This window comes from Dufourea novaeangliae, unplaced genomic scaffold (genome assembly GCF_001272555.1).
Source record: "Dufourea novaeangliae isolate 0120121106 unplaced genomic scaffold, ASM127255v1 scaffold101, whole genome shotgun sequence".
Lineage (NCBI taxonomy): Eukaryota > Metazoa > Arthropoda > Insecta > Hymenoptera > Halictidae > Dufourea > Dufourea novaeangliae.
In genome coordinates, this window is record NW_015373989.1 from 637,964 (window position 1) to 664,223 (window position 26,260).

At 36.6% G+C, this 26,260-nt stretch overlaps 2 protein-coding genes across 2 annotated transcripts in view; both read left to right on the forward strand.

Moving 5' to 3' along the window:
• The first annotated feature begins 1,877 nt into the window (after window positions 1-1,877).
• LOC107187753 (DTW domain-containing protein 1) lies at window positions 1,878-3,015 on the forward strand. The gene is made up of 4 exons (XM_015575918.1): window positions 1,878-2,108; window positions 2,179-2,319; window positions 2,401-2,584; window positions 2,693-3,015. The coding sequence occupies exons 1-4, from the start codon at window positions 1,878-1,880 to the stop codon at window positions 3,013-3,015; spliced, it is 879 nt and encodes a 292-aa protein (XP_015431404.1).
• A 1,054-nt stretch (window positions 3,016-4,069) lies between these two features.
• Window positions 4,070-26,260, forward strand: part of LOC107187678 (UBA-like domain-containing protein 2) — a 35,090-nt gene continuing 12,899 nt past the window's right edge. Inside the window, exons 1-2 of the mRNA XM_015575821.1 lie at window positions 4,070-4,291; window positions 18,475-18,549. Of these exons, the coding sequence (XP_015431307.1) occupies window positions 4,184-4,291; window positions 18,475-18,549 (183 nt within the window). The 5' untranslated portion in view covers window positions 4,070-4,183. The remainder of the gene's footprint in view (window positions 4,292-18,474; window positions 18,550-26,260) is intronic.

A 26,260-nucleotide genomic window follows, 5' to 3' on the forward strand; every position in this document is an offset into this window, starting at 1 on the left:
AAAATAGTTGGCGCCGAATATTAACGTTTCTTAACAATTTATATCTGAAGAAATTGCTCCCAATTTGCTCCCTCGGAATCTAAAATTGCTCCCATCGCACTGTTTATATTTAATGAGATATTCGTAAATGAAAAAGCAAAAATTTGTTGTTTGCAAAATAGATAGTAAATGGTCTTTTTACACAAATATTTCGGTACCAAAAAATTGCTCCTGATCTGTTTTATAATAATCAATAGTCAGATATCTCAATACCAACTTATTAACGAGAAACAATTGAAATAATGTTGTTGCATACAGGTTAGGTATTGCGTCACACGGTAGACGCTCGTTTATTATACTCTTCGAGGCTGTTGAAGGCCAGAATTCCAAGAATATTATAATATCTCATTAAATATAATAGTTGCGATGGGAGCAACTTTAAATTCCGAGGGAGTAAATTGGGAGCAACTTTTTAAGATAAAAATTGTTCTGAAATACTAATATTCCGCGCCAACTATTCTTCGGTAGTAGATATTCGTCTAATGTAATATTTGGGGTTGTAGAGGGCCAAATTAGAGTGGCCAAAAGAGGCACGAAACAAGAGTGAGTGTGCTATCGTACATTAAATTAACCTTCATTTATCGAATGCCTACTCTACACATCTGAATTGCAAGTATATTTTTGGAAACATTTTCGTTTGATCTTAACACAGATCACAAAATCACAATCGCGCTTACGGTCAGAAACAATAAAATAACAATATCTATACTGAAGTGTTACTTACTTGTTGATATATTACAAAATTGTTGATGTTACCAATTTCCCGCCAAACTGCGACTGAAGGGGGAGTCCACTGTCATGGCGTTGGTAGTGCATCCTTTTCAGTCGGAATTCTGAAACGGAAAATAAATGTTAATTCGCTGTAATTCTATTAAATTAACAATCACTGTGTCACAAATAAACAATTATTGTACTCGAAGATTGGTTCACGTCCTTTCGCGGTATCGACTTAATTTAAAATTAATAAATTTAAATTAAATGAATATTAAAGGAGAATAACGATAGAAAGCGAACGATACGACTAATAGTTAGTATAAATACAAATAAAAGGTAAAGATTACGTACTTCGACTTGAACAAGTTTCCTTCACCTCCTATCACTTAGGCGTTCACAAGACGAATGACCCTTCGGTTATTCGACTGTTTAATTTTGCAGAAGTCCCTTCGTTTTAAACAATTTCAAAGCCATATGTTTTTTGTATATTTTCCCAAACTGACATGCCCACTTACTCTATGAGTCAGAAATGAATTGAACTACCTACATACCCCGACTCATTTTCGAAAATTTGTTACTCTAATTCATTTTAGGTGGAAAACATCTACGATGTCTCGTGGCACAATTTTTGTTGTACTTTTGTCGAAGTTTTTAAATCTGTAATGCTTTCGTGAACGCCATCTATGGTAAATACTTCACGCCAATTTGACAATGGCGCCAAAGATTTTAGAATATCTGATAGATATTACCAATTAAATAACAGATAGAAGCTTTTCTTCACTAAGGAAATGAAGGAAACTTAGGCTAGGCATTACTGGAAAAGTTAGGCTAACTGAGTTCGAGTTGGGTTCAAATTAATCCTTGTTAAAATCACAAGCTTTTTAGGTGCCGATACTACAGATTTCTTCATCTACAAAATCCTGTGAGGTGATAAGTCTATTCATATACATGCGTCGTCTGTGGATAGGCTAATAAGTGAATAATCCTAAATTGTATTTACAATACCTATCAACATGTGTATGAGCGTGATAACCTGCAAACTGTTTATATTATCTTGATAGTAATGTGATAACAACAGTGTATTATTAGAAAGCTTAATTAGAGAATTTCGTGTCATTAAAATTATGGCGAAATCGGACATGATAAATGATTACGCCGAGAAACTTTCAAAGTTGGAAAGGGAGCAAAGTATAATTGATAGAGCACCCTTTCGTCATTTGAAAATTACTGATGCACAAATTTTAGATTCGATAGAAGGCAGAGAGATATGTGGTCGTTGTTATAAATCACGAAAGTTCTTTTGTTATTTGTGTTGTTTGCCAGTTATCAATGAAAAGTACTTTCCAAAAGTGAAGGTATTGCATTAAGTACATAAATACAATTGTTGCAAGTTATGAATGGATATAAACAATCGTTTGTTTCTAGTTGCCAATTAAGATTGATATTGTTAAACATGCCCGTGAAATTGATGGGAAAAGCACAGCGATTCATGCAGCTGTGCTTGCACCAAACGATGTGAGAATTTTTATATATCCTGATTTCCCTGAAATAGTAGATAAGGAAGAGGTATGCCTAGAAAAGTTTGTTTCAAATCACATCATCATCTTTTAAATTTTATAACTTGGTCTGAATAATGTCATCCCTTAGACTGTATTAATTTTTCCTAGCCAAACTGGCAAAACTATTGAGTCACTCTTTAAAAAGGAGATTAAACAAGGGGATACAGTCATCATAAATAGGATACAAAATGAATTTCCTATAAAAAGGGCTATATTCATTGACAGTACGTGGCATCAAACAAAAGCAATTTATAAAGACCACAGATTTAGAGGTAAATATAAAAAGAATTTAATATTATTACTCTGTACGTAACATAGTTTTCACATATTAAAACAGTCTAACTAAAAAATTCCTAACATAGTATGACATTAATACACAGATTTGCAGTGTGTCATATTAAAATCAAGAATATCACAATTTTGGCGACATCAAAAGAAGAGTCCCAGGTGGTATTTAGCTACAGTTGAAGCAATTCATCAGTTTTTAGTAGAATTACATACATGTGCATTTGGCATACTAGAAGGCTATGCTGAGTGGGATGATTCTACTATAAAAGCAATGAATGGAGAGTTACCTGACACAGATCAGAGATACAAAGGTCAATACGATGATCTTTTATATTTTTTTAAGTATATGTATGAAAAAATTCATACTATGTATGACCATGATAAGTTATGGGCTTATAAAAGGCCATTAATATAACTCTGTGATAAGGAATTGTTCTATGAACAAATGTAAATGTCTTATAGTTCTATTAATAAAAAAGTTAATGTTAAAATTATTCCAAACGCATTTACTTTTACTTCCACAAAGTTTACCTACAAGAATAAGAAATTATTAATTGTTTTCAAGTAATATTTTCAGAAATTAGATATTCATTTATAGATCAACGAGATAATTATCTAAAATATTCAGGCAGAGATACATAAATAACGTTTAAAAGTTTCAAAACATTTGAGTCACCTTTAATCAACAATTTTCTTTCAGAAACAAAAGTGTCCATAGACTATTTGTGTACATGCCCACGTAAATACGTAATAGCTTAGACATTTTTAATGCAAATTGTATTCAAATTTTAATCTCACTGTTTATACAATCGGCTTTCGTATATTAATAACTTCATTTACTTAAAATGTTGAATAAATATTACAATGCTCCTTTCTGCAGATGTCTTTAATAACATTTTCCCTCTTGTCAGTTTTTAACCACAATCGGCAAGATAGGGAATTGCATTACCATAAAACAGGATTGCACAAGCAGGCTTGCAAACTTGTAAACTTCAACGTAGCCTCCAGTATATTACGAAAACGATGGTTCTCGAACAGAGGTGGGTGACCTAATAGGTATTCCCAGCAAACGAAACACGAAATCATGTTATCTATTTCTGTGAAAATACCATTCGGACGAGTCTAACGTATGAATACGTAATTCGCAGAATATATAAACCCAACAATATTCGAGAAATAACCACGGCTTACGTCTAAATGGCACGTCATCCGGTAGCCAGCAAAATATTGCATTGTTTATTATGCTTGAAAATAAACAATCGAAACGGGGAGCGTGCACGGCGACGAGAAGGTCCCCAAACACAGGGGAGGCAGTACATTCACTCGCGAATAGCTGACACTGACGTCACACCGTCCTCGTCTCTTACGTTCCGCAACCCGCGGCGCCCGTCAGCCGTCTGCGATGAGTTTAGTTTTGAAAACAAGAGGCTGGTCGCCGCTCGTTGGCCGCGCTCGCGTCTGAACGAAAAGTTGAGGCCGAATTAAAGCCCGGTGACACGGAACGCTGTGCCGTAATCGTGTCTCGCGCGTGTCCCGTTTCTTCCGGTATTTTCTTCTTTCACGGAAAAAACGTGACGAAAAAAATGGACGCCCTTCGCGAGCAAGTGATGATCAATCAGTTCGTGCTGGCTGCAGGTTGTGCCAGAGAGCAGGCGAAACAGTTGCTGCAGGCAGCACACTGGCAATTCGAGGTAGGAGAACGTCTTTCCGCATCATTTACAGGCAAAACATTGGGAACTTCACCGTATTTATGTTCGTCGCGGCTCGATATACGGCTACGTAAACAAAGCAGCGAAAATGGCCGACCGACCAAGCGGTATTATTATTCGTTGACTCGAGTCAGAAATATGGTATTTGTGCTGGTTAAAACTATTATCATCAATTCAATTCGCCGGTACGATGTCCCGTAATCGACCGTCACGTATACGAAGCGTTAAGACTCGATCGATTCGTCACAATTACGATTCGTAACAACTCGCGAGTCAATGAGCGCATTTACTACCACACAGGATGAAGTCCATTCATAAAAATCATACGATGTTGCTAAGAGGTTTTGTTCGTTATTCGTTGCGTCGAGTGGGATCGCTAGTATCTCGTCAAGGTTATAGCATCGCGCGTGCTTTCAGATTAACACATTTACTACGGTTTCTATTTGTTTTCGTTTAAGCACTCGTGACTATACTTAGCAGCAATTTCGGTCCTGAACGCCGGTTTTATTCACTGAACGTTGTGTTGAAGCCACATAGTAGCCGCACGTAAAAATTCATTCCTTAACCCTAGAAAGATAACCTCGATGTGTACCGTCGAAAACGAAGAAAGTTGTTTTGTCTTTATTTTGTTTTGAAAGCGTTCTTTGAAAACAAGTTTTTTGAGAATGATGTTCTACTGATTTTTATCGTGGACACAGTTAACCGTCTACCTTGTCTTAATAAAAACGTTCTTATTACATTCCTGATTATTCTCGTTCGAGCGAAATAACAGTCTTCGTCTTCTATTTCATTACTGTCACTTAATCAGAAAAATACTATCCTTTTCATCACCATCAACCTCGCTGCTACTTTCTATTACATATCTATTTTTTCAGTGTTATTACTGTCAGTGTTACCGTCATCAGTTCCAAGCATATGTAATCATCATATATCCTGTCGCTTTTATTTTTTCTATAGTATCTTCAATAAACTCAAACGAAAATAAATAATGCTTCTGAAGTAAACTAGGCAGCTGAGACAACATGTTTTTAATATTTTTCAACCGTTAGGCTTTACTAGCTCCTCTCTAATCTTTCTAGGGATGATATACGCCCTCGATATCTATATTCATGTTCGATTTCTTCGAACATACCCTGCATAAAGCCGACCCGGCTGTTAACAATGAAATCAACGCTGACATCGCGTGTGGCAATCACGAACAATAATTATCTTTTCGGTACCGGGTTTCCAAGCCTATCGATTCTCCAGATATTGTGACCACTAAAAGCCTTCTTCGGTTTATGTAAATACGATCACGTTTAACTCGTCCACTTTACCCGCGCACACTTTCAACACGGATAACCTATACCCTTTACACGTAACGTGTCAGAAATTACTGCAATTATTTGCTCGATATAGAATTATCGGTGTTAATGTAATTATCCATCAACACTGTAAATGAAAACAAAGCGGAACTACCGCAGTTTGTGTACAGTTGTGCTCGATGTAAACAAGGCTCATTTAGATACAAACGAGCATTTACTAGAAATGTATGCAACGATAAAATGTAAAATTCCCTAAACCGGTTCAATTATTAAACGTGTATTTTCACGGATAGTAACATGTAGTGTTGGTCGTCGCTTAAATTGTCGAATATTACTGCTTGCTCTGTTCGTTCTATTGCTACATATAGGGTGTCTTTAAATTCATGATACAAAATTGATAGTAAAAAACGTTGATAAAGACAAGCTTGAGCGCTAGTTTTGTTGGTGTTAATCAATATTATAACTACAGTCTTTCAGTATGAATATATATGGTATGCAGAATTTCAGTTGCACTATATACTTTTATCGACACTCCAATTTGTTTATTTACTCTTTAATGTTTATTCTGCTAAAGTACGACCCGTTTTTTACCCATTCTGTTTCAATATGTCCGTGTTAGTGTCTTGAATATTTTTTATCGTTCAATCTTCGTTTCTGTACTCACGAATTAGGAACACCCGTTGGACACAAGAGGACTTTTAAATCCGTAATAGAATTATTCGTGTTTATTCGTGGTAAACTTTCATGGATTAATCCGACTCCGCGCTTTGAGCTTAACGACCCCTTGGGTAATGCCAGAACGTGATAAAATATAATAACGCACTCGTCCAACAATTTCTAACTGCTATCCGAAATCGGCGACGTTTACGTTTCCCATACTTTCACATGATATGTACAATGCGGTCAAGAACCTGCAGTGGCCTTTCAGCAATTAAGTATCTTATCCGTGGCCGAGTATTATCGAGCATTTCTTTCGCAAAAGCTTTCCATTTTCAATCGTCACGAATTTATAGATCGAGGTATGTATACTCAAAAATAAATCGTAGTACCCTCGCGAGCAAACTCGGCTTCCAGTAGGGAAAAAGTAGTATTGGGAAAGGGCCTCCTACCATTTGGTATCGGAAATTATTACAATTTATGCCAAATTAACATTCGATTTAACATTTATTTCAGTACTTGAAATAAATTTATTAAGTGGTAAAAGACTTTCCTTCTACGTCACTTTTTCCCCTAGCGGAAGCCGAGTTGCTCGCGGGTGTACATGTTCTTATTGTGCTAACCGGTACAGTAACTCTAGGGAGTTTTTCTTTACCATGGGATTATACAGGCGGACATACAACCTATCAGTTATCTACGCAAATAAAAATGAGGTACTGTTTATTTTTTTTTAGGTTTTTAAATTTTTTTCGAAAATTCAAATTTGTTTTATTTCTTCCGATACGTAAAAATAAATCGAAGAACTTCTACGAAATCGGTCATGTGTGCAAAGAAGTGTGTACATAGATCAAAAACTAGGTATATTATTTCCAAAGTTTCGAACGAGAGAGTAAAGGGTGCACAAAAAAAAACAACAAACGTGTTGATTATTTTTTACTTTAAAAAAAAATACGTGAAATAGGAATGTTGTTGCATACTTGGTTTATAAATAATTTTATCCCACGAATGTTTCTTTCGTAGTTTTACTGAAATATAGTTCCGTACGTTTCATGTTTCATCTACCTTGCTCACACAACACAGATTGCATAACTAGTCTCTACAATGTGAAATTAAACGCAACTATGTACTTACCAGCGGTTATTAATGCATTCAACGCTTCTTATACGGGCATCGATTAAGCTCTTAAGTGCTCCGTGTAATATATCGCATATATTTCTACTGCATGTTTTTCGGGTTGACTGTCGGGGAACGGGTTAAGTCATAATTAATTTCTAGATGATAGGTTGCGAGATTAGATTGGTCATTCCCGAGCTGTGTTCACCAACGATTGCTACACACAAGGTTGGACACGACGTTAAAATGTAATCGTGGCTGCACTTCTAATATGAAGTTCCATAAGAACACACCGACGAGACATCTTGCCAACATTGATGACGCACTGGTTGTTATTATCGTTGCAGCATCGTATACGCGTCAAAATAACTTTCGTATCACGCCATGAACGAGGAAACATGTTTCTCTCTTTTGTCATTAATCGGAACCGTTGTATGGTTCACGAAAATATTTCATGAGATTTGTGTTATTTCCACAACATTCGTTCATCTTTTCGAAAACGGACCGTCAATGTCGACGGCAAGGTCATTCGTGACCCCTAAAAAGATCTCACAAACAAACACGTACCCACGCGAGCAAACTCAGCTTCCGCTAGGGGAAAAAGTTAGGCAGGCGAAGGACCTTCCTTCATTTAATTTTGGGAGTTACTGAAATTTATTCCAAATTAACGAATTCGGTTTAACATTTATTTCAGTACTTGAAATAAATTTACTAACAAGGGAAGGCACGGAAGTGTCCCCCTCCGATTTTGATAAAACTTCGTATGTCTGTTAAGCAGTCAAAAATAAGGGATACATATTTTTTTTATCGGTTGAGACGCGACTTTAAGGGGTGAAATCACCCCTCGAAGTTTCGATTACGCTTCTATGGGACCTTATGAGTCAGGATTAACCCAGCCACCGATTTTAATTGTTCCTATTATAAGAGTTATTGTTTCCCAGTTTTTCTCTTCAAAAATTAAATTACTAACCCTTAACTAGAGACTACTAGTCTCGGGGACGAGTTTGAATTTTTCTGTCACTATCGCAACCTGGTGGACAATTTTGTAAGCTCTAAGCATTTCAGTACCTTCAATTCAAAGTAAATGGCGCGCTAATTCTACAGTGGTAATGAAAAATAACGTTCAGTCGTTGAAAGTGTCGCGAGGTGTAGTTGTAGTCGGGTTATTATCCATTTCTAAAACGAGTCGTCTGCAGCTAATGGTTAAGACGATTAATTAAAATACTGTAGGGATATCTGAAAGGAAGTCAGTTTTTATTTTCACCGATGCAAACAAACATTCTAGTCTTCTGATGAAAAAAAAATTTCCTACGTCGACGGGAACACAGAACCAGGCGCGATAACAGTGCCACGTTATCTCGAGAGAGAACACCGAGAAATAAGGGAAGAGGAGAGAATTCAGCGCGTTCGTAGAGTTTTCAGTCTGAAAACTTTCTCCGGCCGGCTGCTAATGCGTTTAACAACAGATTACGACATGGGTTCTAATGACTACTGGCAACTCTGTTACGTTACCTTTCCAGTTACTCTTTCTCTCTCTGTTTCTCGCCTCCTCCCTTTCCATCGCTGTTTCTCTCCTCTCATACATCAGCATCAATACACAATACACGAGGTATTTTCGCGATTAGTAGTGATGGGTTCGAGCTTATCGCGAGTATCGTAATAGTACGAGTACTTCGAAAAATGTGTAATATAATTTCGTAGGTATTTCTGTTTTACTTAGTGGATAAATAAATTGAAGACTTACTTTTCCGTATACACAGAAAGAAAATAATAAAAATCACAACTTGAATTCACGAAAATGTGTATTATAATTTCGTAAGTGTTTCTGTTTTTCTAGTAGATAAATAAACAAAGATTTACTTTTCCGTAGATAAATAAATTAATTAATAAAAATTACAACTTTGATTTACGATTAGAGTGACAAGTAAAATTTAAAATTGTCTAAAATTTTAATAATTATTTCAATCTTATGAAACAAATAAAAGTTATGTAATATGTGTAATGGTATCACGCACGACAAAATAAGGGTAATACTCAATGGAGCTTATGTAAACATATAAAGATAAACACATACGATCGTACTCGGTAAGCACAGTTCGAACTGCCATGATATTGATCACTTGGGATCAACTTTTCGCCCGTTTATTTTTAGCGTTCCATATTGTGCGAACGAGGAACAAGTGCCAAATGTTTTTTCTTATATTTCACGCGAGTCTTATTAGGACGTTTAATTTCGTACTGTCGCCGTTTAAAAATACAAGACGTTCATGTTAGTAAATACAGAATAAGAGTGAATTGATCTTACGAAATAGGTTATAAAAAAAAAGACGTATCGTTTCTCAATGCTTGGTAATTATAGACGAAGACAAACTGATTTGTATAATATGAATGAATTGCTCATTTTCAGCATTTATAGTTCGCTTCATTATGTGAAACTTGATATGGGAAAAGAATTAAATAAGGTTTAATCCTCTGATTATACACAAACCGGTTTTTACCGGGGACGAGATCAATCGTGATCTCGAAGAAGATGTCGCAGGCACAGGAAAGGTGGAAGATTATATTCACTTCATCGTTGCATAAAAAGTTCAATGACTATGTTGTCGACGGGTCGCTGGTGACCCCGACCATAGGAACATAATTAACCCTTAATTACAAGACGACACTAATCTCAACGGCGATTCTGAATCTACAGTCAATCCTTAATGAGTGTTTGAAGGCTCCTCGGCACCGACATGGAGAGGCCCCAGGTGTAATGCTGACTTTTTAATACGGTTTAGCACAGTGACAAAACATGGAATTTTGAAGCCAATGATATTTTTTTCAACCGCATATGGCCATTAGTTTATGAAATATTTAATGTCCACTCCCGAGGAGCCTTTGAACACTCATCCAGGATTTACTGTATATGTCAGTATCGCGACCTAGTGGACCATTTTGGAAGCTCTAACGTTTCAGTACCTTCAATTCAGAGTAACTGGTATTTTGTTTCCATAACGGCAACGAAAAATAACGTTCAGTTCATTGTTAACCCTTTTGGTATTTAATTTCATTTTGAAAACGCGCACTTGTGTGTTTAATTATTTTTAAGCTATCACGATTGTACTCGACAAAAGCGGAGTATATGCATTTGTTGTAAAATTAAAATAAATTCTGATGGAATAACAAAATTACACTTGCGACTTGAGCTCCATGTATTGTACAAAAAACAGTTACTGCCTTATCAAACAACCATCGTACCCTCACGAGCAAACTCGGCTTCCGCTAGGGGAAAACTGGCGTAAGAGGAGGGCCTCCTACCACTTGGTAAATTTATTTCAAGTACTGAAATAAATGCTAAACTGAATGTTAATTTGGCATAAATTTCAATAATTCCTGATACCAACTTGTAGGAGACTCTTCCTCTACGCCCCTTTGTCCTCTAGCGGAAGCCGAGTTTGCACTTCAGTGTACATATACTCCTACATATTTCTTTTTCTCAAGTGATTTTTTTCTCTGTATGCTTCCTTTTTCATGGTCCTAAAATATTTTAATATGTGTTAAAATTATGAATGTATTTTTCATTTTACTTGAATTGTACTTTAAATAGCAAACGCAATTTTTTTTTGTTTAATGACGAGTATACTTGTCTTTAAACAAAAAAATGTCGTCTTTTCATAACGATTAACAGTTAATTATATTCACGTTTTACCAGCGCAAATACGCTCCGATCTAATATTGGGTCAATTTCGATTCATATCGACATATCCATTGCACGTATTTTAGAACAAGCTTACGTGTCAATTTCACGTTTAACACACGAGCTCCGAAGGCCGGGTCACTCGCGACCCATCGATGAATACAATCATCGAACCGTTTGCTTATGCGACAAATCAAATGATATTCTATGTTTGTATGGGAATTGTCGTGAGTCACGAGTGACCCTGCCACCGGGGGAGGGGGTCTTTGACATCTACACTCCGAGTGTTAACACGTTTACCACAAGAGCCAAATCGGAGTAAAATCGTATTGACGGTTACCAATGGTGAATGTGTTAACAAAACTGTGTTCTACTCTTCTCACCACTAAAAAACAACCGGAAGTACTCATATACAACTCCGTCCATAAATATTAGGACACTTATTGAATATGAAGTAAGCGTAATATAAAGCATTACGAAATTATGGAAAGCCCGAAATAAATATTTTTTTATGGGATCTTAAAACTCTGAACAACATTTATTGAAATATAAAAAGTAAGAAAAGTGGCCCGAGATATATTTTTTTTTTTTGGAATATTACGTTTCCCTCCATATAAACCGGATGTCCCAATGTACTTATGAACCGGTTGTGTGTACATTGTTTTAATAATATTATTTCAGAAATACTTGTGCGATTGTTCACCGCAAACCGCCATTAGTAGACGTAATTACATGGTCTTAGCGTTAAGGTACTAGTTTGGGGGGGGGGTGGATAAAACTATTGTCATCATCATCGTTGCTCCCGATCGCCGTGGCATGCCATTTAATCGGAGATAACTACCCAAAGACCGGTGGCCCCGTGCTAGGAGAGGCAACAGATTACAACGAGGGTCCGTTGCGATGACATCTGGCAAAGTCGATCTTGTTCTGTTTTTGTCGCCCGTCAGTGTCTCTCATCGTGGATGAACCCCACGCGCGCCACCTTTGCTTTTCTGTTCGACATGACGGTTGTCGGCCTGGACCATCGAAACAAGACCAACAACTTGTGCATTGGCGTAACTAGGATTTTTCTGCGGGGCGAGAGGGGGGGTAGCAGGTCCCCTGATTTTCGCCCATAACACTCCCCATCAGGCATCTGTATTCTATACCATGGACGCCGACGAGCAAACTCGGTTTCCGCTAGGGGAAAAAGTAACCTAGGGACAGGGCCTCCTTCCACTTAGTAAATTTATTTCAAGTACTGAAATAAATGTTAAATTGAATGATAATTTGGCATAAAATTCAATAATACCCAATACCAAGTGGTAGGAAGCCTTTTCCCTGCGTCACTTTTTCCCCTAATGGTAGCAGAGTTTGCTCGTGAGGGTACGTGGGGCGCACAAAATAAAATTACACATTTTACAATAATGTACATATTTACTTAACGCTAAAATTAATAATAAAAAAATATAAACATAATTCTTAAAAATAAAAAAAAGTATTTTGCAAACATTTGCTGTTTTTTTTTTGCAAAAATATTTTTCATTTGATGTTACAGGATTATTAGTTGTAGTAGATTGTTAAAATTAAACAGTTTAATTCTAATAGAATTTTATTTAATACTTTAACGTAATGAGGATAGTATTGTATTTTTTATATTTAGTTGTGTTGTGTATTGTATTTCGGCCTAAATATTTATCTCTTATAACATAAGATTTTACTAACTGACGAATGTTTTTTTTACGTATTTCAATAATTTTTTGACAGGGGGGAGGCTCTGGCCCCTACTTAGTTACGCCAATGAACTTGTAGTCCCGTTTTCATTCAGTAATTCGGAAAACTCGGCTTTTCAATTCTCCACACTTAACCCATTGTATGTATATATGGACCAAGTAGTTTTAAAATGATACTAGATGTACACAAAAGTAATGGCTGTCATTTTATTTTATTTAATCAACGTACTTTTACCAACAAGGTGGATAAAAGTTATAAAAAATAAAGGGAACTATTTCGAGTGACAGACGTCAGAGCGATTGTTCAGTATTAGCCCTTGGGTTCCTATGGCCGAGTTACTGCTAACTTAGTACAGTGTACCGAGCTGATTATGCAGTAACGAAGCGAAAGTCAGATCTTGTTGTGGGTCACGATTGATCCAGCCTCTGGCATTGACGGTCCATATTACGTAGGTTGATAAATTTTACGAAAGGGAAATTGCCACTACGTTTGGCATACTCGAAAAATAATGTTTTCGATGTCATAAACAATTGTAAACAAAGATATGTAGAATAATATATTCTAAATTATCTATATAAATTATTATATAAATAATATATTCTAATTTATAAAAATAATCCCTATTTGGTACCCATCGTCCAGATCAAACGAAAAAGTATAAACAATGTTAAATAACATTTAAGATTGAAAATTAAACATTTAAAATTAAAATTTGAAGCCTGAAAATTGGGTAGGCTCAGTAATAACTGTTTGGTCGAGTCCAACCCATTATACAATTTTACCTTTACCACTCTTACTTTTTGGTTTAGTTTCAAATTCGATACTTCCCTATTTCTGTTTTTCATTCTGTTAAATTGGATCTACACCATATAAAAAAAACGTTATTGTACAACACATTTTTTTATAACTTTGTTGTACAACATATTCTTATAATTTGTTACCAGATAGTATATCCTCTATATCGTAACAAGTTTAAAAAATTTTTTTAATAAGTTTGTAAAACGAAAACTGTTTTTCAACATCGTGTTAACATTTGTCTTTTTCTTTTGTTTACAAGTTTTATAATTTTACTTTGTCACAGTGTTATATAGTGCGAACACACCGCTTTACAATGAGCTCGTGTTATCTTGCACATTATAATGAAATTGTTTACTAATGTTATTACTGTGAAATTGTGTAGACGTATAGAAGTAGAATGATCGAGTTTCTTGATCGAAAGTAACCGTATTTGTCGACTGTCGGCGTTGCTGCCACATGTATATTACGTTTTACATGGCAACTCAATTGATTCCTGCCTTTCGCAGCTGACAGATTGATGGCCCCGGCCGGCATGAATTATTCGTTCTGGGTGTGTACGTTCGCGAAACCGTGTAGTCACGATGGCGACAAAATAGCCACGCAACATGGGTGGCAACGTGCCATTCTCTTTTATTCTTGAAACGCAGGTTGGAGCGAAGAATTTTGTTTGCAAACATCGTCGAAACGACAGCTAGGTTGATCTTTCGTTTTTCAACTGTATGTCAAAAAAGACAAACATTGAAAGGGTTTGTTTTTTTATAAAACCAAAAAGAACAAATACAATTTTACATTTGACTGTTTCATAGAATAACGTTGCATTCAGTGCATTGATTACAATCGTAATTGTAATATATATATTCCATGTTTAGTTAACTAAACTGTATAGATATATAACTAATTATAATTATTTAAACGAATGGAATTGTTTTTTAAATTTGAGAAAACGGTTTTTAAACTTGAGAAAATCTAGATTTTTATGAACTAAGTTTAATCAATCTTATTACAGTATGAAATATTTATAAGAGTAGATAAATGTTAAAACAATCTATAGCTCTCTTTTTTAAAATAACAACAGAAGAAAAACATTATTCTGGTGTAATAACGACAATATTATTTCTTACAGCCTTCGAAAAAATAACAGAAATTACTTCTACAGGATGGCCCATAAGTCATTTTATCGTTTAAAAATTTAACAATCCTAAAATTACAAATAATTAACAAACTAAAAATCTATTGTAATTTTAAACGGTAACGTGACTTATGCGCCATCCTGTAGATATCCATCCAACAAAATTCAATTACCAGAAAGATGAAACTTATTCAATCAACTATTTGTTCTATTTTCTCTATAAAGAATAAAAGAACGTTGTAGCTTTGTTACAGTTTCTAGAATCGACCTATATGGCAATTCGAGATCGCGATCCAATCACGATAAAAATACGCGGGTGCTATCCGACCCGAAATGTGTTTCAGTTACCAGCACACCCTCTATTGAGCCAAGTATTGAGACACACAACAGTTTTACGAAAGCTTGAGCACCACGTGTATCCGTGTTGCATATCCACGTGGCACACGGCTCTTTCACTTTGTGTGTAGCTTACGTCAGAATCTCTTTGTATACAATCAATGCATTTCGTTATATTCACGTTAACGGTAATTGTTCAATCACCGCGGACATTTTGGTTGCCCACATAAGGGTTAAGGTCCTATAAATTTCTTTGTTATTAGCGATTACAGTCGGTGGTTGTTCTATATTTCACAACAGAAGTTTATTCTACGGATAAGTTCGATTGATTTTTCGAGATTTTTTTTCGTTTTAAAAATGTCTTGAATATTACGTATCAGGTACTCTTACAATCTGATAGAATGTGTTTAATGTTTAATCTTCGTTGACAGGGCTCACAGTACGGTGGAGTTGTTTTATTTAGGATTTAGTGACGTGTGGTCGTTGTGTGCTCAGTTATTAATAATTATTTAAGTACAGAAATGGCGGTAACTCGAGGATATATCGTCAAACAGAGCACCCGTTTCTATGAACATTTTTGAACCATCTGTTCACCGTTCTGGAAGAGAGATTTAATTGTTATAGACTACAAATTAAATCAAACCACCAGGTATCTTCTTAAATAGAGCATACATGTATGCACGTGTATCCCAATTACTGTTAACAATCGGACCGATAAGTATTGTCTCGATTGTCTTAAACACCAGATCGCCATCGTCACATGTGCGTAAACCCAAGAGCTACTCGTGGAAAGCTTCCACGCCATCCAGCGTGATCGTGTGCGATCATTTTTTATCGCGCCATCAAATAATTCGATTGTTCGTTATCTTTGACGGGATTTGTTGACACGAGTACTACTACTAACATTAACATAACGCCGCCTGGGATATATTGTTTGCGATACCCCCAAGTTTTTCGACAAACACAGATAACCTGACTCCGTACGATGTACTAGGCGACGTATCGTTATCGCTTCAACGATCCCAGGATCGAGAATCGTGGACTCGTGGCGACACCTTCCGTATGTATTGCGAAAGTTCTTTTTTCTGATTTAATCTCGTTATTTTGCAAATAAACGATCTTTACGCGGGAACTGCACGCTTGCCCCATTCCTCTTCATAACTACCGCTATACACCGGGTGTCCCATGTTCCTAATCATTTTTCGACACATGTTCCTTAATACTTTTTTGTAGAGAGTAACATGATACATTTATTAACGTATATAAAAATATATAATTCTATTCAAGGAAATAGCAGTGACCTTTAAATCTCTGAAATGCCGCATCTTCCGGAGCAGAAACATGCCTCGCGTGATGCATCATATTGAACCGTTTAAGTTTGTCTAATGAAATTTTGTTCTATCTTCTACCGTTTCAAAGATACAGCTTGGTCCATTTGTGTTGGGTACCTCCTATAGTGGACTCTTGGTATATGGTCGTTCTGTATATTGCCGCGCGAAGCACTTCCCCTCCACACGTACTTTCACACGCACAAAATTGCTCTCTCAGTACGTGACGCACGTCGTCCCAACCAGAGCAATTCAGTCTTTGCGCAGACGCTGGGGCCGGGGCTACGACGGCAGAACTTAGCATGGAAGGGGCTCTCGAAATATTACCGCTTCCGAGGATTTTACTGTCCTATAGCCTATGCATATTCGATTCACTTTAAAAAATCGATTCTTGAATCGATTCTCTTCAAAAATCCAAGAATCGATCTAAAAATCACACATCGATGTATCGATACAACTGCCATCGATCAATTACTATGGACGTTAATCGATACATCGGAAGAAAACATCGATGTTCGTAGCATCGATATATTTTAAATTTGTTTAAAATTGGAGAGTTTGCCATGAATTTCATCTAAATTTTTATTTTGCAGCTTAGTTTCTTCAATACATTTTTTGTAAAGTCCAATATTTATCGGGTACAGTATTTAAAAATACTAATTTATTTAACATCGTTCTCGAAGAACAATTTCTTCGTTGAGTTATTGTTAAACCAGCTTTTGAAATATGTTCATTAAATAATCCCTAATTGATTTCAAACCGTTCCAATTTACGCCAACTTCAACTCTAATTCATTTCCCTATTTACATTCAGTTTGATTCAAACTTCGCGCCTCTAAAGTCCATGCCATACGCTCGAACTTCACGCTTCTAAAGTCCATGCCACACGCTCGAACTTCACCCTTATAAAGTCCATGCCACACGCTGGAACTTCAGGTTTCTAAAGTTCATGCTACACGCTGTACACAACAGATTCAAAGGAGAAAATCCATGAAAAAAAACGTCGTTGGTATCGATGTTATCGATTTCCAAACGTCGATGGTGAAAACACGATGCACTGACAGAAAACGTCGATGTTCTCATAATATCGATACATCGTTGTCATCCCTACTCGTGTGCATCCTACATCATTAGAAATACAGAGTGTCGTGTAATTAGTTATACAACCGAGCAGTGGATGTTGCTACGTCAAAAAGCAAGTCGAAAATATACAGTAAAATTTTTTCGTTTAAGACTTCGTTTTCGAAAAGATTGACTTTGAAAACTAACCTAAAACAGGTGTATTCGTCCACGGCAGTAAGTAGAAACGGAGTGCAATGAACAGACGCGCTTCAAATTTTGATCAAATTTTGATCAAATTTTGATGAACACGCATAGAATGGCACCGCGCGGAAAAATTTTCACGCGTAACGATACACTGTTGTCTCGTGTTTCGAACTGCAACACGATCCTATAATACAAACACTGCCCGTTATTAATGACGACGGTTGATAGAATGTGCTATGTAATTTCGTACACGAATCGATTGTTCTGCAGGTACGATCGCGTAATCGCTGCATTATAATTTTGTCGATAAATTGTTGCAACTTTTTATGCATGCAACCTACTAACAGTTTTATACGAGCATGATGATGATGACTCATCATTGATGAGTTAAGGCGAGTGCACAAGTTTCGATGGGTTTTGCTCTAAAGGAGTAGAATAATAATAATATTAATAGGGAGAGATCTCCTTGAACACTATCCTAAGGTCTACCATTTACATGTAGATCAAGGGTAAAAAAAAAGAAAAAAAAAAGAAGATAATATTAAGTATAATTTAATAACAGTTTAATGGAATAGATAATCATCCTCTTAATATCGTATGTGCTTCCAAGTGTTTATCCCAATGAACAAATGTAAAAAATATTATTACTATTGAATGTATATAATTAAATTTATCGTTCAGCACATAATGGGATTGACCCGGCAACTGCTGTTATAGCTAAAACTTATATAATTGAGGGAAACGGCGCAATGTACGACACATCTAATAATGCTGAACATTGCGTCGAAGAAAGTTATGCTGTTTTTTTTAAATTTAATTTTTGTTTTTTCTTGTATTTTTCAGACTGCCCTCAGTATTTTCTTCCAAGAGGCTGCGATACCCCCGTGCGCGCAAGGACCCGGTACACATTTCGGTCAGGTAACTTAAAATCCTCTTTTCTCTTCCGAAAACCGAAGAATTCATGCTATGAAGTAGCTGAGACAATATTTTTATTAATTATTATTATACTGTCATAACCATGACTTAATCATAAATCTTCGACCGAATCGCATTTGGTTTACACTATTCTAAAAACTACTTCCTCATCGATTTCAAAGATTTTTTAATATGTTTGACAAATCGACATTCTGAACAACTTTTTCCTTTCACGAAAATCTTGATCGGCCCTAGAGTAAATGTCCCAATTACTGCCAGTGCCCCTAATACTGCCACTTTATTCATTTTACTTAATGAAAATATAACGTATAAAGAATTGTGTACACAAAATTTCGTACTAAAATGGGGCGGAGGTAGTTCTTCGACAAGTTCACCTTAGAAACAGCCGTATATGCTTTAGTTAGTTTAAGCTGAAATGACGAGTGAAGTTTCAAAAACTCAAATCTTTGGTTAAAATAGACCCAGTAACCGTGTAGTCCAAGGGGGTTAAATTAGCTCGGATACGGAATAGAGAATTTGTCCCAATTATGGAGCCTCTGTATTAAAATCATCATTAAAAAAAATACATGTATAAATAAATATGAACAAAATTTTGTAATTAAATTTAACCATTAACAAAATAAGATTCAAAGTAAAAAACGACAATTTTAACATGTTATAATGTTATAAGTATTTATTCAAATATATGCATTACGCTTTCGGTAATTGTATAGAATTTCTCGTCCAGAAACTCTATGAAGTACTCGCATACAAAAGTCGCGCACCGTATAAACTGCATATTATATCCTAAAAGGTTTAGTGTAATTAAAAAAAAAGACATTCAGCACCTACAAACATTTTAATTTTTTCCTTTTAAGTAAATTCTGTAATACCGCGAGATTTTCAATCTTGTCCGTGATACGGACCTTCCATTGGTCTTCCCCCATAACCTCATTTTCGTGAAACCAAAAGTGAATTATAGTAAATATTACATCAATTAAATCCATTACATAATTACCTATTTTTTTATAATAAATGATTTACCACGATCCAACAATATTTGGAACAAAATAGCCCTACTTCACAAAAGTTAGGTTAGGAACGACATTCAAAGACACCGTAATACGGAGGCACTGACGCGTGAACAGGCTCCGAAACTGGGGCCACCGAAATACATCTGCAGCTATTGAAACGGCTCCGTAATACAGACAAAAACATCTGTTTTCACTTAATTAAATACATTGCAGAGATTTAATTTTTTGATTTAAAATAAATTCCTTCATTAAAAGGAATTGTTTAGCAACGGATATTAATTTTCCGAATATGAATTTCACGCAGCAGTTATTTTTAATTAATATATATGATTGCGCATACTGTCTTAAAGCCTCCGTAATTGGGACACATACCCTAGTCAACTGTACTTCGATTTCAGTTCTGTTTTCGACTCCTCTGACTCGAATAATACCCTAAGGAAAGGTACCTCGCTCCTTCGATCGACATCACAGGTCCGTTAACCGTGATCGATGGGAAAGTATATTATCGCGTCGACGGCCGCCTCTTCGATCCGCGGCTGGCCGTCTTCTGCCTACCCCTTCCCGTGGCTTCAAGCAGCTCCATTTATTTGTGTCACGTGCAACGATCCACGGCATATCACGCGAATGACTTTGCTCGTTAAGTTCGTTGCGCGTATCCCGGCGTGATCACGTGCGAGAAATTAAACTAGTGTTTTTTCCATTATACGCTCCGCGCGTTTCAGATTGTAAACATCCGCCCCCACCTCCCTTTGTTTGTTCTCGTTCCGAGCGGAATTAATTAATTATTTATGCAGGTTCGATTTTTCTCTTGTATGTTGTTGGTTTTCTTTTTCCTTGGCAACGTTGATCTTTGATACACTCTTTGTCGTTTCTTATCGACTTCAGGCGTGAATTTCGGGGAGAGTGCAAAACGCTACGTACGCTTTAACCAATCAGGAGCAGTGTTTCTGCTACTGCAGAAATCCGACAATACTTTTTGGGACCACCTAGTATTATCCCTTTCGATGTTTATGTTGAGAATACTCGTATGAAAAGATGGCATTTTGTTTTTTGTTTAATGACGAATATACTCGTCATTAACCCTTTAACGCTCAGACCCTTAAATCGTTCTTTTAACACTAGAACTACCGACGATAAACGCATATTTGCTTCGATCGGTGGATAATTGTGAAAAACTTTTGAATATTTAGAAATTTAGAAATGAACTAATTTCTTCACTTTCATATCGTAATAAAAGGTGCAAAAGATCTGAGAAAATATATTGTCATAACCTTTTAATCGTCGTTGTAAGAGTGTATTGACAAGTTATTTTGACTTGCTTGGTAGTCCTAGTGTTAAAGTTATGAGAGTAATATATACTATGTTCTATTTTATTATTTTGAAGTCGAAAATATCGACATTAAACAGACCTATTTGTTTTTCATCTTTTTCTTTTGTCTTTTATTTATTGTCGGGGAAATATTTCAATTTCTCAATTAAAAACGTGGAGACCTACATTGCATCAGTGAAGCTAGGGAAACTTGCAGACAAACTGGCATGAGAATTTCACGCACTTCTAAAATGAGCGTTGCATTGGTGCAACACTGGGCGTTAAAGGATTAAACAAACAAAATTTACATTTGCTATTTAAAGTAAAATATTAGGAAAACAAAAAAAAATTGTAATTTTAACACATTTTAGAACATTTTAGGACAGAAAAGAAAACATATGAAGAAAAACAATCACTTGAAAAAAGCAATATTTAGCAGTATATGTACACTGACGTGCAAACTCGGCTTCCGCTAGGGGAAAAAGTTATCTAAGGGAAAAACCTCCTATTACTTGATCTCGGAGTTGCTAAAATTTATACCAAATTAACATTCGGTTTAACATTTATTTCAGTGCTTGAAATAAATTTACGAAGTGATAGGAAGCCTTTACCCCTATGACGCTTTTTCCCCTAGCAGAAGCCAAGTTTGCTCGTCAGTGTAGGAGGGCTGTTTGAGAAGGCAGTAACTTCCTTTTTTGATAATACAGACTCTTTTCGATTATCGTCCCGAACTCGAGTCCGGTCCGGGACAATAATCATATAGGGAGAAATGTTTCAGACCCTCGTAAATTCGATTTTTGCCTGAAGCCCAAGCCTCGGCAATAAAAGCGAAAAGGCAACAAAGTATGCACTTGACAGGTTCCACGTCCCCCCCTCCAGTGGTGGGGATAACGCCTGGACAATAATCGTGTAGAACAAGCCGGACGATAATCGAGAGTCTGTAGATGACAATCAAGTCGCAGGAGTAATTTTGTCATTAGTCTAGAATTTATTTGAATTTCACAGCAAACACAATTTACTCTGCTTCTGTAGAATGCACTTGTCACAACTGAAAAATAATTAAGCACACAAGTGCACGTTTTCGAAATGAAATAAAACATTCAAGGGGTTAAGTAAATGTCAGTTCTACCATGGTATATATACGGAACTAGCAAGACTGTTTGAGATCGAGAATGTCCCCGTTATCAAACAGTGTAACGAAAGTAGATTGCACAATGATAAATTCATACGCTCGCGGAGCCGGTATAAAAGATCCCGGGAGAGAGACAGCGTCGCAATGGCTGTCGGGTAATAGACGAATGAATGAACGAAACAGATAAATGGTGTAGGCAACCGTATCTGGAACGAGGGGGCCAGAAATAATAATTTATTTTCGAAACGGGCTACCAAGGAAACGGGAATCCAAATGCGAAACTGTTCGAATTAAGGTCAAGGTTGACAATGATCGTGATTCTAGGCGTGCATCGCCTGTGGTTTCTGGCGTTAACTGGTTCTAACTTCGAGCAAACGACACACATACTCGTATTTTATTACTTTCGGCGATGATAAGCTCACCGTTATTTATAAAGCTTATGAATGAGATCGTTTACCCCGTCGTTTTAACGTTGGATCAACAACGAGATAGTATCTTTTGAGATTTATCGGAATTTACTGGATCGTCTGACCGATTTCGGGAACAGAATGTCTAATTTCGGTGGTCGAGGGACCTAGATTTATTTTGTTAATTTTTCTGTTTATTTATTCTTCTGTTCAAATATCCTTCCATCAGGAACATTGAAAATTTACTAAATAATGAATTGAAATTAACTAATAATTAAATAACAAGGGAAAAAATGTTTTCGAAATTGGCGTACAAGATAACTTACTAATCGACTGATTAAGTTCATGAGAACTACTCCTTAAATTTCAAATGTGTTGCCAGTTTATAAAGTAAAAATACTGGATTACTTGTTATCGGTACACCCAATAAAAATGTATTGTATACGAATGTGTCTCCCGACAAGACTGTCGACAGGTACCCTCGCAAGCAAACTCTGCTTCCGCTAGGGGAAAAAGTGACAATTATTTCAGTACCTGGAATAAATTTACCAACTGGTAGGGGACTTTTCTTCTACGCCGCTTTTTCCCCTAGTGGAAGCCGAGTTTGCACGTGAGTATACGTATATTACACCAGACCTATTATATCTAGTAATCAATCAGGAATAGAACGTACTCTCTGTTCAGCGAACTTTTTATAGCAAAGTAGATACAGTTCTGAGATATCCGGACAGAAGCATACCAAAGCTGAATGACATTTCACGCGAAAAACTTGAGGGGGTTGCATCATCGATCGAAATACAGACCGCAAATAGACCGCCCCGCGTATTCGCAACACAACGCGCGGGACCGTGTTGGCGCGTGGTGTTTATTCGCCTGCGACATTATATCGAATAGAACTGCGACAATGTTTACGCTAGAATGCGAGTGGGCACTGTTCCCTGCATCATCGAATCGCGACCAGCCGGCGAAACAGACAAATCGATCAAATCATTGCGATTATTTCGGCCGATTCAATGGAATCTTCTCACGAGAGCGCTCATGAGCAAATAGGCTCCTCCCACTCTGGTATAAGTCGACCGTTATAGTTAAATAGTTCCTGTCATTTCGGACCATTCAATGGAATTTTCTTGCGGGCGCTCATGAGCAGGTAGGCTCCTCCCACTATGGTATAACTCGATTTTGTAGTTAAATAATTTCGATCATTTCGGACGCTTCAATGGAATCATATTATGGGAGCGCTCATGAGCAAATAGGCTCCTCCCACTCTGGTACAAATCGGCCTTTGTAGTTAAATAAGTACTATAATTTCGGATGATTCAGTGGAATTCTCTTACGGGGGCGTTCATAGGCAAATAGGCTCCTCCTACTCTGGTATAAATTGTAGTTGATCTGGTATAATTGTGTTCATGAGCAGATAGGCTCCTCCCACTGTGGTATAAATGGACCTTTGTAGTTGAATAACTGAGAACATTTCGGACAAACGTACCTTATAAGATGTGCAAAAAAAGCACATACCTTATAAGATGTGCCCCTTGATGCTATTTAAATTTACCCCTCAAAATTTTTATAAAGTGTACCGTTAAGTCATTAATCGAGGTGATCGAGTTAGCTGAGACATCCTGTATAAAAACATGTTGGATGTATTATACTTTCGTCATTTCCTGTATCATATTTTACAATTTCAATTTCGGCTTGTTGTACTAAAACGGGCTAATCTTTGTCTAATAAAATTCGTATAATGTTCAATTATATTTCATATGAAGTGACGGTAATAAAAACAATCGTTTCATGTGCAACTATTATTGCTAATAACTAGACTGCGGTTTTTATGCAAAATAACATTTTCTAAAGTAATTTACAACGACAGGAGTAAATGTAGAAATTAATTTTTTTTCTTAAGTATCTTATTGGGTCCAGACTAAAATAGAAAACTTATTGGATCCGACGAAAGTTTTGTCTTTTATTGTATTTCGCAGAACCCTATAAATGCATAAAATCCGCAGTCTACTAATAACTGTTTACGCAATACATTCACCGATTCGATAAGCATTACGGTGACTGCGGCCGATACGTGCCATTTCAAATGACTCATTTTCAAAACACGTAGTGTACACATAATACAACCTTCCATCCGGTTAACCGAATGAGTCGTCGAAACGATGCTCCCGTTATCAGTCTCTACGGAGGGAGGAGGAAGAAGAAACACATATTACGGAAGATTTCGAGCTGCGTCGGGATTATTGCGCAAGATCCTGATAACAGGCAGGAGGTCTCGACACGCGGTGCATTCGCCTCTCTCCATGCTTTCGTCGACAGACGACGTCACTTCATTGAACGGAGCACTCCAATTGCTACGTGGATCTCCTTATTTCACCCATAAATGTTCGTGCAAGTTTTACAAATAGGGTACAGGTAAACTTCATATAACATGGTGGTTAGAGTCCCAAAATATTCTTTCTTTTTTCTTTTTTAAATTATTATTTTAACTTTTTTACTATCTTAGAGTCAATATATCGGCTTTATGGATTTTCCGAAAAATATCTTGAGCCGATATATCGACTTTCCATGTTTAATATAATTTAAACACATGTAATGACACTTCATTTTTATAAAGTAAGTTTATACAATGGAACATATGGTTAGGGGATAGGAATAATTAAATTTTTTAATAATGGAAAAGTATCTTTATTTTTAACCCTTTCGGTGCGGCATAATTTCGATGAAAACTTTTTTTTCTGTTTCTTCATTTTCTAAGGTTTATTAAGCAGGTACCTAGGTATTTTGGGTTCGAGAAATCAAAATTTTGTTAGCTCGCGCTCTGATTGGTCGGGGTTTTTTGTCAATATCTCGTTAACAAAGACTCGGATAGCATTTCTGGTAAGGAAAAACTTGTTTCAAAATCACCTCACCAGTCTCCCATTTCCGAGTCTTCCAACATTTTTGTTACACCCTGTATTTCTATGTCTATGAGTACTAACCCAAAAACCATTGCACTGTCGTGTAAACACGCCCACAGCGCTCGTAGCGACCAATTCGTGAAACGTGTATACACGTTCGTAACATCGAAAGGGTTCAAAGAAATATATTAATTTTACTAGATACCTAAAAAATCGCATATTTTTTAAGGTATTTTCGAACGGTATCAACAAAACTTATACGCTACTATGAGGATTAGCCCTCCGAGTACGGACGTTTTTAATGTTCGTTGAGACAGTGGTAGGTATCTAGGTCCGTCTGAAACCCTAAACTTCTTTCTTTCAAACATACACATGAAAACACCTGCCTTTTTTATACGACCAAATATGAACAATTCCTACTTAAAATTATATTTACAAATCGATGAGTTAGATATGACTTTTAAACACTCGGGTCCAAACAGACCCGGTCACCGTACTGTCCAAGGGTTAAAGACGATGTTCCGACCGTCGGCGGCCGGCTGGTGAAGCCGTGTGCGGCTGCGCATTAGATCGGATCTATACATGAGCGGCGGCTTGTGACGCGTTTCGTTCTTAATTGTCAATTAAACAAGCGCCCGTCTGCACAGCCGCCGCGTTAATTTTGATCGATGGAAAATACTGTTACCGTGTTACTAAAACGCGTTTCCGAACCGCCTGATCCTCGAATAGGTAAGTATGTCGGGACACAACAAGAAGAATTGCATTAATTTCACAGTCTGTTCATTTCAGACGTACCGACGCAACAATACAGGATTAATTATTCGGTTTAATTAACAGAACTCTTAACGTACGCTACGTGGGCATGACCGGGGGTTTAATTCAGCCAAAGTTGGATATTATTCAACCCCTTCTATGTTTTCGTCGAGTATACTCGT